Here is a 13,444-nt window from a genome sequence, read left to right on the forward strand (position 1 = left end):
CAGTCCAGGTGGGAGTCCACACGCCACGTGGGAGTCCACAGTCCAGGTGGGAATCCACAGTCCAGGTGGGAGTCCACAGTCCAGGTGGGAGTCCACAGTCCAGGTGGGAGTCCACAGTCCAGGTGGGAGTCCACACGCCACGTGGGAGTCCACAGTCCAGGTGGGAGTCCACAGTCCAGGTGGGAGTCCACAGTCCAGGTGGGAGTCCACACGCCACGAGGGAGTCCACAGTCCAGGTGGGAGTCCACAGTCGAGGTGGGAGTCCACACGCCACGTGGGAGTCCACAGTCCAGGTGGGAGTCCACACGCCACGTGGGAGTCCACAGTCCAGGTGGGAGTCCACAGTCGAGGTGGGAGTTCACACGCCACGTGGGAGTCCACAGTCCAGGTGGGAGTCCACAGTCCAGGTGGGAGTCCACAGTCCAGGTGGGAGTCCACAGTCCAGGTGGGAGTCCACACGCCACGAGGGAGTCCACAGTCCAGGTGGGAGTCCACAGTCGAGGTGGGAGTCCACACGCCACGTGGGAGTCCACAGTCCAGGTGGGAGTCCACAGTCCAGGTGGGAGTCCACAGTCCAGGTGGGAGTCCACAGTCCAGGTGGGAGTCCACAGGCCAGGTGGGAGTCCACAGGCCAGGTGGGAGTCCACAGTCCAGGTGGGAGTCCACAGTCCAGGTGGGAGTCCACAGTCCAGGTGGGAGTCCACAGTCCAGGTGGGAGTCCACAGTCCAGGTGGGAGTCCACACGCCACGAGGGAGTCCACAGTCCAGGTGGGAGTCCACAGTCGAGGTGGGAGTCCACACGCCACGTGGGAGTCCACAGTCCAGGTGGGAGTCCACAGTCCAGGTGGGAGTCCACAGTCCAGGTGGGAGTCCACAGTCCAGGTGGGAGTCCACAGTCGAGGTGGGAGTCCACACGCCACGTGGGAGTCCACAGTCCAGGTGGGAGTCCACAGTCCAGGTGGGAGTCCACACGCCACGAGGGAGTCCACAGTCCAGGTGGGAGTCCACAGTCGAGGTGGGAGTCCACACGCCACGTGGGAGTCCACAGTCCAGGTGGGAGTCCACAGTCCAGGTGGGAGTCCACAGTCCAGGTGGGAATCCACAGTCCAGGTGGGAGTCCACAGGCCAGGTGGGAGTCCACAGTCCAGGTGGGAGTCCACAGTCCAGGTGGGAGTCCACACGCCACGTGGGAGTCCACAGTCCAGGTGGGAGTCCACAGTCCAGGTGGGAGTCCACAGTCCAGGTGGGAGTCCACAGTCCAGGTGGGAGTCCACAGTCCAGGTGGGATTCCACAGTCCAGGTGGGAGTCCACAGTGGAGGTGGGAGGCGTGAGTGTGCAAGCTGCCCCTAGGGTAACCAGCCCCAAGTGTCAACACAGTAGTCACTCTCACACACGGGGCCAGATATCGCTAAGTTCCCGCCATCTTGGCCCCGTCGTCCAGGACTGTGTCGTCCAGGACTGTCCCGTCCAGGACTGACCCGTCCCGCACTGACCCGTCCAGGACTGACCCGTCCAGGACTGACCCGTCCAGGACTGACCCGTCCCGGACTGTCCCGTCCAGGACTGTCCCGTCCAGGACTGTCCCGTCCAGGACTGTCCCGTCCCGGACTGTCCCGTCCAGGACTGTCCCGTCCAGGACTGTCCCGTCCAGGACTGACCCGTCCCGCACTGACCCGTCCAGGACTGACCCGTCCAGGACTGACCCGTCCAGGACTGTCCCGTCCAGGACTGTCCCGTCCAGGACTGTCCCGTCCCGGACTGTCCCGTCCAGGACTGACCCGTCCAGGACTGACCCGTCCAGGACTGACCCGTTCAGGACTGACCCGTCCAGGACTGACCCGTCCAGGACTGTCCCGTCCAGGACTGTCCCGTCCAGGACTGTCCCGTCCAGGACTGTCCCGTCCAGGACTGTCCCGTCCCGGACTGTCCCGTCCAGGACTGTCCCGTCCAGGACTGTCCCGTCCAGGACTGTCCCGTCCAGGACTGACCCGTTAAGAACGGACCCGTCCAGGACTGTCCCGTCCAGGACTGACCCGTCCAGGACTGTCCCGTCCAGGACTGACCCGTCCCGGACTGTCCCGTCCAGGACTGACTCGTCCAGGACTGTCCCGTCCCGCACTGTCCCGTCCCGGACTGTCCCGTCCAGGACTGTCCCGTCCCGGACTGTCCCGTCCAGGACTGTCCCGTCCAGGACTGTCCCGTCCAGGACTGTCCCGTCCAGGACTGTCCCGTCCAGGCCTGTCCCGTCCCGGACTGTCCCGTCCAGGACTGACTCGTCCAGGACTGACCCGTCCCGGACTGTCCCGTCCAGGACTTTCCCGTCCAGGACTGTCCCGTCCAGGACTGACCCGTCCAGGACTGACCCGTCCAGGACTGACCCGTCCAGGACTGTCCCGTCCAGGACTGACCCGTCCAGGACTGTCCCGTCCAGGACTGTCCCGTCCAGGACTGTCCCGTCCAGGACTGTCCCGTCCCGGACTGTCCCGTCCAGGACTGTCCCGTCCAGGACTGTCCCGTCCAGGACTGTCCCGTCCAGGACTGTCCCGTCCAGGACTGACCCGTCCCGCACTGACCCGTCCAGGACTGACCCGTCCAGGACTGACCCGTCCAGGACTGTCCCGTCCAGGACTGTCCCGTCCAGGACTGTCCCGTCCAGGACTGACCCGTCCAGGACTGACCCGTCCAGGACTGACCCGTCCAGGACTGACCCGTCCAGGACTGACCCGTCCAGGACTGACCCGTCCAGGACTGTCCCGTCCCGGACTGTCCCGTCCAGGACTGTCCCGTCCAGGACTGTCCCGTCCCGGACTGTCCCGTCCAGGACTGTCCCGTCCAGGACTGTCCCGTCCAGGACTGTCCCGTCCAGGACTGACCCGTTAAGAACGGACCCGTCCAGGACTGTCCCGTCCAGGACTGACCCGTCCAGGACTGTCCCGTCCAGGACTGACCCGTCCCGGACTGTCCCGTCCAGGACTGACTCGTCCAGGACTGTCCCGTCCCGCACTGTCCCGTCCCGGACTGTCCCGTCCCGGACTGTCCCGTCCCGGACTGTCCCGTCCAGGACTGTCCCGTCCCGGACTGTCCCGTCCAGGACTGTCCCGTCCAGGACTGTCCCGTCCAGGACTGTCCCGTCCCGGACTGTCCCATCCAGGACTGACTCGTCCCGGACTGACCCGTCCCGGACTGTCCCGTCCAGGACTTTCCCGTCCAGGACTGTCCCGTCCAGGACTGTCCCGTCCAGGACTGACCCGTCCCGCACCGACCCGTCCAGGACTGACTCGTCCAGGACTGTCCCGTCCAGGACTGTACCGTCCAGGACTGTCCCGTCCCGCACTGTCCCGTCCAGGACTGTCCCGTCCAGGACTGTCCCGTCCAGGACTGTCCCGTCCAGGACTGACCCGTCCAGGACTGTCCCGTCCAGGACTGTCCCGTCCCGCACTGTCCCGTCCAGGACTGTCCCGTCCAGGACTGCCCCGTCCAGGACTGTCCCGTCCAGGACTGTCCCGTCCAGGACTGTCCCGTCCAGGACTGTCCCGTCCAGGACTGACCCGTCCAGGACTGTCCCGTCCAGGACTGTCCCGTCCAGGACTGACCCGTCCAGGACTGTCCCGTCCAGGACTGACCCGTCCAGGACTGTCCCGTCCAGGACTGACCCGTCCAGGACTGTCCCGTCCAGGACTGACCCGTCCAGGACTGTCCCGTCCAGGACTGACCCGTCCATGACTGACCCGTCCAGGACTGTCCCGTCCCGCACTGTCCCGTCCCGGACTGTCCAGTCCCGGACTGTCCCGTCCCGCACTGACCCGTCCCGGACTGTCCCGTCCCGGACTGTCCCGTCCCGCACTGACCCGTCCCGGACTGTCCCGTCCCGGACTGTCCCGTCCAGGACTGTCCCGTCCAGGACTGTCCCGTCCAGGACTGTCCCGTCCAGGACTGACCCGTCCAGGACTGTCCCGTCCCGCACTGACCCGTCCAGGGCTGACCCGTCCAGGACTGACCCGTCCAGGACTGACCCGTCCAGGACTGACCCGTCCAGGACTGTCCCGTCCCGCACTGACCCGTCCAGGACTGACCCGTCCCACACTGACCCGTCCAGGACTGTCCCGTCCCGCACTGACCCGTCCAGGACTGACCCGTCCCACACTGACCCGTCCAGGACTGACCCGTCCAGGACTGTCCCGTCCCACACTGACCCGTCCAGGACTGACCCGTCCAGGACTGTCCCGTCCCGCACTGACCCGTCCAGGACTGACCCGTCCCACACTGACCCGTCCAGGACTGACCCGTCCAGGACTGACCCGTCCCACACTGACCCGTCCAGGACTGACCCGTCCAGGACTGTCCCGTCCAGGACTGTCCCGTCCCGGACTGTCCCGTCCAGGACTGACCCGTCCAGGACTGACCCGTCCAGGACTGTCCCGTCCAGGACTGTCCCGTCCAGGACTGTCCCGTCCAGGACTGTCCCGTCCCGGACTGTCCCGTCCAAGACTGTCCCGTCCAGGACTGTCCCGTCCCGGACTGTCCCGTCCAGGACTGACCCGTTAAGAACGGACCCGTCCAGGACTGTCCCGTCCAGGACTGACCCGTCCAGGACTGTCCCGTCCAGGACTGACCCGTCCCGGACTGTCCCGTCCAGGACTGACTCGTCCAGGACTGTCCCGTCCCGCACTGTCCCGTCCCGGACTGTCCCGTCCCGGACTGTCCCGTCCAGGACTGTCTCGTCCCGGACTGTCCCGTCCAGGACTGTCCCGTCCAGGACTGTCCCGTCCAGGACTGTCCCGTCCAGGACTGTTCCGTCCCGGACTGTCCCGTCCAGGACTGACTCGTCCAGGACTGACTCTTCCAGGACTGACCCGTCCCGGACTGTCCCGTCCAGGACTTTCCCGTCCAGGACTGTCCCGTCCAGGACTGTCCCGTCCAGGACTGTCCCGTCCAGGACTGTCCCGTCCCGCACCGACCCGTCCAGGACTGACTCGTCCAGGACTGACCCGTCCAGGACTGTCCCGTCCAGGACTGTCCCGTCCAGGACTGTCCCGTCCCGCACTGTCCCGTCCAGGACTGTCCCGTCCAGGACTGTCCCGTCCAGGACTGTCCCGTCCAGGACTGTCCCGTCCAGGACTGTCCCGTCCAGGACTGTCCCGTCCAGGACTGACCCGTCCAGGACTGTCCCGTCCCGCACTGTCCCGTCCAGGACTGTCCCGTCCAGGACTGTCCCGTCCAGGACTGTCCCGTCCAGGACTGTCCCGTCCAGGACTGTCCCGTCCAGGACTGACCCGTCCAGGACTGTCCCGTCCAGGACTGTCCCGTCCAGGACTGTCCCGTCCAGGACTGACCCGTCCAGGACTGTCCCGTCCAGGACTGACCCGTCCAGGACTGTCCCGTCCAGGACTGACCCGTCCAGGACTGTCCCGTCCAGGACTGACCCGTCCAGGACTGTCCCGTCCAGGACTGACCCGTCCAGGACTGACCCGTCCATGACTGACCCGTCCAGGACTGTCCCGTCCCGCACTGTCCCGTCCCGGACTGTCCAGTCCCGGACTGTCCCGTCCCGCACTGACCCGTCCCGGACTGTCCCGTCCCGGACTGTCCCGTCCCGGACTGTCCCGTCCCGCACTGACCCGTCCCGCACTGACCCGTCCCGGACTGTCCCGTCCCGGACTGTCCCGTCCAGGACTGTCCCGTCCAGGACTGACCCGTCCAGGACTGTCCCGTCCCGCACTGACCCGTCCAGGACTGACCCGTCCAGGACTGACCCGTCCAGGACTGACCCGTCCAAGACTGACCCGTCCAGGACTGTCCCGTCCCGCACTGACCCGTCCAGGACTGACCCGTCCCACACTGACCCGTCCAGGACTGTCCCGTCCCGCACTGACCCGTCCAGGACTGACCCGTCCCACACTGACCCGTCCAGGACTGACCCGTCCAGGACTGACCCGTCCCACACTGACCCGTCCAGGACTGTCCCGTCCAGGACTGACCCGTCCCACACTGACCCGTCCAGGACTGTCCCGTCCCGCACTGACCCGTCCAGGACTGACCCGTCCAGGACTGACCCGTCCAGGACTGTCCCGTCCCACACTGACCCGTCCAGGACTGACCCGTCCAGGACTGTCCCGTCCCGCACTGACCCGTCCAGGACTGTCCCGTCCCACACTGACCCGTCCAGGACTGTCCCGTCCCGCACTGACCCGTCCAGGACTGACCCGTCCCACACTGACCCGTCCAGGACTGACCCGTCCAGGACTGACCCGTCCAGGACTGTCCCGTCCCACACTGACCCGTCCAGGACTGACCCGTCCAGGACTGACCCGTCCAGGACTGTCCCGTCCAGGACTGACCCGTCCAGGACTGTCCCGTCCCGCACTGACCCGTCCAGGACTGACCCGTCCAGGACTGACCCGTCCAGGACTGACCCGTCCAAGACTGACCCGTCCAGGACTGTCCCGTCCCGCACTGACCCGTCCAGGACTGACCCGTCCCACACTGACCCGTCCAGGACTGTCCCGTCCCGCACTGACCCGTCCAGGACTGACCCGTCCCACACTGACCCGTCCAGGACTGACCCGTCCAGGACTGACCCGTCCCACACTGACCCGTCCAGGACTGACCCGTCCAGGACTGACCCGTCCCACACTGACCCGTCCAGGACTGTCCCGTCCAGGACTGACCCGTCCCACACTGACCCGTCCAGGACTGTCCCGTCCCGCACTGACCCGTCCAGGACTGACCCGTCCAGGACTGACCCGTCCAGGACTGACCCGTCCCACACTGACCCGTCCAGGACTGACCCGTCCAGGACTGTCCCGTCCCGCACTGACCCGTCCAGGACTGACCCGTCCCACACTGACCCGTCCCGCACTGACCCGTCCAGGACTGACCCGTCCCACACTGACCCGTCCCGCACTGACCCGTCCAGGACTGACCCGTCCCACACTGACCCGTCCAGGACTGACCCGTCCCACACTGACCCGTCCCACACTGACCCGTCCAGGACTGACCCGTCCAGGACTGACCCGTCCCACACTGACCCGTCCAGGACTGACCCGTCCCACACTGACCCGTCCCACACTGACCCGTCCCACACTGACCCGTCCCACACTGACCCGTCCCACACTGACCCGTTATGTATCAACACTGTCAAAGTGTTCAACAAACCGAGTGTATCAACACTGTCAAGGAGAAGACATACAACCCCTTCAACACAATACTGTATAATACATCACACTGACGTATACTGCCGACCCCGAGGTCAAGATAATACACCATAAATACAACATTCACCATCCACAATAAATACAGCACCTGTACCCCGGAGTTATTTATGCAACCGAACAATTAAATAATACAGGTTATCTTGTGATGTTTTCGGGGCTTTTTAGTGTCCCCGCGGCCCGGTCCTCGACCAGGCCTCCACCCCCAGGAAGCAGCCCGTGACAGCTGACTAACACCCAGGTACCTATTTACTGCTAGGTAACAGGGGCATAGGGTGAAAGAAACTCTGCCCATTGTTTCTCGCCGGCGCCTGGGATCGAACCCAGGACCACAGGCTCACAAGTCCAGCGTGCTGTCCGCTCGGCCGACAGGCGAGGTAAATATACCCAGAGCTTACAGGAGCCCTTTACTCACCTTGTATGGCTTAGTAACCCAAGGTGTATGGATGTCTGGAGGTGTGGTATATTGGTCATACCCCTCGCTATACAGGTGAGAGGCGGGACCAAGGAGCCAGAGCCCAACCATCACAAGCACAACTAGGTGAGTATACACACACGGGGGCGGGGGGCGTAGACCCCCCAGTGTAGTATACAACATACACGGTAAACTTACCTTCATGGACACAGCCCCGATGCGGACCACTGACCTGAAGAAAACAGAAAACTATTGTAAACTCAAGTCATAGAGAGGTGTAGTGAGGCATGTTTCTGACCCCCCCCCCTCCCCCTGGGGGCTGAGAAACCCTCCCTGGGGGGGAGGGGGTCAAATAAGCATGTGGGGTCCTGACGGCTGAGTCGACAGCGCTCGCCATTCGTAGTCCTGCGGTTCTGGGTTCGAATCCCGATGGAGGTGGAAACAAATGTACAGAGTTTCTTTTCACCCTAATGCCCCTGTTCATCTAGCAGTAAATAGGTACCTGGGAGTTAGACAGTTGCTACGGGCTGCTTCCTGGGGATGCGTAACAAAAAGGAGGCCTGGTCGCGGACCGGGCCGCAGGGACGCTAAGCCCCGAAATCACCTCAAGATAACCTCAAGAAGGCACAATTACATCACAACAACGTCATGTATCAATGAGAAAATATTCAGGCCCTACACTGGGCTCGAACTTGTGTGGAGGGGCGCCCCAGGGGAGGCAGGGAAGCCTCATGGTAAACAAACATTACAAATAAATGTAATAAGTAGTAAACAAACAGTAAACAAAAGTAAACAAACTTTGTCATCCACACTTCCCGGGAAATAAACATTCCAGTCACAATTTCCTTATTTAAAAGTACTCAATAGGAGGGTGGCGAGCGCTCTCGCCTCCCACCCGTGGGCTCTACCCGCCAAACACACACCGAAACTACAACGTTGGTACAACGTTCGAACAAGTTTTAACACCTAACCAGTTATAACAACCAATATAGCAATTTATAACAACGTTCTAATACGTCATAAACACGTTAAGCCAAGATGTAAGAACTTTATTACAAATTGTAACTAGCGGAAAATAGAGACAGTTTGGGTTTGTGTTTCCAGGGTACCGGGGTTCGAGTCTCCTAGAGCCCAGGCGAACGGAATTACAAATCACTTACACTTAATGTTCCCAAATTATTATATTTTCTTTAACCTGTCCTCAGGAAGCAAACGCAAGGAAAGGAATTCCAAACCACTATGTTATTATTGCTATTATCTACTCTCTAGCCATGGTAAGGTTAGGTTAGGGTTACTTTGCGTTAAGGTTTGGTTATGTTAATATCGAGTATTACTGTAGCAAAATGTGAAGCATGACATTCAAATTCTATTTGAGTGCATCCGTGAATTTCGTTTGCAGAACACCAAATTCATGAGACGTTTCAAAGTAAATGTGTTCAACATATACTTTTTTACATTTTAAACCAACGATTTATAATACAACAAAGTTATAACTTGAGAATATTTTGTTTAGGACAAAGGTTTACTTCCAAGTTTACATGTAGACTATTACTAGAACCATAATATCCTTTCAGACCATCACAAATATCTAGATAACTATCCAGATGGTTCGAGACGGGGACTTGAGTTGATCACTCGAGTGCAAATTGTGGTAATGTATTTGCTCTGAGAACGGGCTAATTTTCACATAGTAATTACCCATCAAACTACAATTGGAACTAACCTAACAGTCCGACAATCACTGTTCCAACTCAATCGTTACACATATCCACCAAGACAGAGATTCATATACAATTTTCCAGTGCAGGGGCCGGCGTTTAACAAGCACTTAAGTGAACGCTTACGAAACCTGTCCATCTTTCCTCAATCATGGCATCACAGTTTGTATTTACTAAGCCTGGAAGCACTACGAGGTTGTCTATGACAATCATTGTCTGTATTTCTATTTACTAAATACTAAACAGTTTCAATATTTACTAAACAGTACCCATCCTGTTTCTAGTATATGTAAACGACCTTCAGGAGGGTATAGACTTATTCCTCACAATGTTTGCTGATGATGCAAAAATTATGAGAAGAATCAAGACGGATGAAGATAGACAGAGACTACAGGATGACCTGGATAAACTGGAGGAATGGTTTAGAAAATGGCTGCTAAAGTTCAACCCAGGAAAGTGTAATGAAATTAGGCGAAGGGAGCTGGAGGCTGAACACAAGGTACCATCTGGGAGGTGAAGTCCTGCAAGAGTCAAATATAGAAAGAACTGGGGGGTTAATATCACACTGAAACCGAACCTGTCCCCAGAGTCCCACATCAAGAGAATATCATCAGCGGCATATACCAAATTGGCCAACACAAGCCGAGGAAAGGCTACAGAAGCTAAATCTCACATCCCTGGAAGACAGAGGAGTAACGAGACATGATCACAACCTACAAAATTCTCAGAGGAATTGACAGGATGGACAAAGACATACAATTTAACACGAGTGGTACGCGAACAAGGGAACACGGCTGGAAACTGAGTACCCACATGAGCCACAGAGACGTTAGAAGGAACTTTTTCAGTGTCAGAGTAGTTAACGGATGGAATGCATTAGGCAGTGATGTGGTGGAGGCTGACTCCATACACAGTTTCAAGTGTAGATATGATAGAGCCCAGTAGGCTCAGGAACCTGTACACCAGTTGATTGACAGTTGAGAGGCGGGACCAAAGAGCCAGAGCTCAACCCCCGAATGCACAATTAGGTGAGAACAACTAACAGGCAACACAGCTGGTGAACCACAACACAGCTGGTGAACCACAACACAGCTGGTGAACCACAACACAGCTGATGAACCACAACACAGCTGGTGAACCACAACACAGCTGGTGAACCACAACACAGCTGGTGAACCACAACACAGCTGGTGAACCACAACACAGCTGGTGAACCACAACACAGCTGGTGAACCACAACACAGCTGGTGAACCACAACACAGCTAGTGAACCACAACACAGCTGGTGAACCACAACACAGCTGGTGAACCACAACACAGCTGGTGAACCACAACACAACTGGTGAACCACAACACAGCTGATGAACCACAACACAGCTAGTGAACCACAACACAGCTGGTGAACCACAACACAGCTGGTGAACCACAACACAGCTAGTGAACCACAACACAGCTAGTGAACCACAACACAGCTGGTGAACCACAACACAGCTGGTGAACCACAACACAGCTGGTGAACCACAACACAGCTAGTGAACCACAACACAGCTGGTGAACCACAACACAGCTGATGAAACACAAGAGGGGCCACAACACAGCTGGTGAACCACAAGAGGGGCCACAACACAGCTGGTGAACCACAACACAGCTGGTGAACCACAACACAGCTGATGAACCACAACACAGCTGGTGAACCACAACACAACTGGTGAACCACAACACAGCTGGTGAACCACAACACAGCTAGTGAACCACAACACAGCTGGTGAACCACAACACAGCTGGTGAACCACAACACAGCTGGTGAACCACAACACAGCTAGTGAACCACAACACAGCTGATGAACCACAACACAGCTGGTGAACCACAACACAGCTGGTGAACCACAACACAGCTGGTGAACCACAACACAGCTGGTGAACCACAACACAGCTGGTGAACCACAACACAGCTGGTGAACCACAACACAGCTAGTGAACCACAACACAGCTGGTGAACCACAACACAGCTGGTGAACCACAACACAGCTGGTGAACCACAACACAGCTGGTGAACCACAACACAGCTGATGAAACACAAGAGGGGCCACAACACAGCTGGTGAACCACAAGAGGGGCCACAACACAGCTGGTGAACCACAAGAGGGGCCACAACACAGCTGGTGAACCACAAGAGGGGCCACAACACAGCTGGTGAACCACAAGAGGGGCCACAACACAGCTGGTGAACCACAAGAGGGGCCACAACACAACTGGTGAACCACAACACAGCTGATGAACCACAACACAGCTGATGAAACACAAGAGGGGCCACAACACAGCTGGTGAACCACAAGAGGGACCACAACACAGCTGGTGAACCACAAGAGGGCCACAAGCCAGCTGGTGAACCACAAGCCAGCTGGTGAACCACAAGCCAGCTGGTGGACCACAAGCCAGCTGGTGGACCACAAGCCAGCTGGTGGACCACAAGCCAGCTGGTGGACCACAAGCCAGCTGGTGGACCACAAGCCAGCTGGTGGACCACAAGCCAGCTGGTGAACCACAAGCCAGCTGGTGGACCACAAGCCAGCTGGTGGACCACAAGCCAGCTGGTGGACCACAAGCCAGCTGGTGGACCACAAGCCAGCTGGTGGACCACAAGCCAGCTGGTGAACCACAAGCCAGCTGGTGAACCACAAGGCAGCTGGTGGACCACAAGAGGGGCCACAAGCCAGCTGGGAAGCGACGCAGCATCCTACATGCTTCAAGATACAAGGTCAACACGTTTATATAATTGTTTGCTGGCTCGTAAAAAAACCTCTGAATATATTATAATATAATCACTATAATCCCGTGGCTCGTGGGTGTTGTTGAGAGCGGGTTAGTGAGTACTGGAGAGCGGGTTAGTGAGTACTGGAGAGCGGGTTAGTGAGTACTGGAGAGCGGGTTGGTGAGTACTGGAGAGCGTAGAGTGTGTACGCATCCCGCTCTCACCTTGTGCCAGATTCACGAAAGCACTTACGAACCTGTACATCTTTTCTCAATCTTTGACGGCTTTGTTTCCAAATTATTTAACAGTTAATGAGCTCCGAAGCACCAGGAGGCTGTTTATAACAATAACAACAGTTGATTGGCAAATTTTCATGCTTGTAAACTGTTTAATAAATGTAACCAAAGGAGTCAAAGATTGAGGAAAGATGTACAGGTTCGTAAGTGCTTTCGTGAATCTGGCCCCTTAAGGGTCTGCTGTAGGGCCTTCATACCAAGACATGTTCTTTACTACCTGTTTACTATTCTTATTCATTATATATTTTATTGAAGTATTATTTGATTACAACCTCCTTGTATAATAATACATATATATGCAACAGAAAACGTTTCACCCCTGAAGGATTCGAACCCAGACAGCCAGGGCTCCATGCACCTTAGCATGTCCAGACTTTTCCCCACTAGGCCACACTGACTGTTCAAAAGAGCTGCAAGTCGTTTGACCCTTAACTCAAGCGTACGAAGCCTCTTACGACCGTCGGAGCGTGTAATTATCAATCCGTTCTCTCATACAAAGATCCAAGCTCGTTAATCCAGCCGCCAAACCGCCTGTTTATGAATGAAAAGATGTTTACACACGTCTCTCAACTGCTGACGTCCGAACACTTCCGGAACAAGTGTTTCACTGACGACTTTTGTTCGAATCACAACGCTGTAAATGCTTCACCCACGTACTACAAATACCAATAATCACCAACAGAACCTAAACACCTAACCTAACCTATGCCTATATATGCACAATATGTTAATATATTATAATATTAATTTATACTTAAGAAAATTCCTGTTTTGAATGCACAAAACATTTATGAATGCGTCTGTGGGGTCGACCGCTGGATGTAATGGACTTCAGTCCAGGACGGGTTGTATCAGGGCAAACCGCCAAGCCATTACGACTATATATTCGGGAGCTGACACCAATAATCAACATCCAGATGAATTCGACTTCGAGCATATAACTGTTCGATGGTCCTCCACTGATCCGGAGGGAAGATGTAAGACCTGGCGGACAGCTAGAAGCCGGAGTGAAGCAACAATCCCCTAGCTCTATCACTCGCCGCTCCCTACA

At 57.4% G+C, this 13,444-nt stretch overlaps 1 protein-coding gene across 1 annotated transcript; it reads left to right on the forward strand.

The window, feature by feature from the left end:
• Positions 1-5,475: 5,475 nt before the first annotated feature.
• Positions 5,476-7,269, forward strand: LOC138361084 (probable maltase-glucoamylase 2). The gene has a single exon (XM_069320568.1). It carries the CDS (start codon positions 5,476-5,478, stop codon positions 7,267-7,269), a length of 1,794 nt encoding a protein of 597 aa, XP_069176669.1.
• The last annotated feature ends 6,175 nt before the right edge of the window (positions 7,270-13,444 follow it).

The sequence above is a fragment of the Procambarus clarkii genome, chromosome 1, assembly GCF_040958095.1.
Source record: "Procambarus clarkii isolate CNS0578487 chromosome 1, FALCON_Pclarkii_2.0, whole genome shotgun sequence".
Lineage (NCBI taxonomy): Eukaryota > Metazoa > Arthropoda > Malacostraca > Decapoda > Cambaridae > Procambarus > Procambarus clarkii.

What these genes read in the sequence shown, in the direction of transcription:
- LOC138361084 (XM_069320568.1), top strand. Translation starts at nt 5,476, where the DNA reads ATGACTGACCCGTCCAGGACTGTCCCGTCCCGCACTGTCCCGTCCCGG.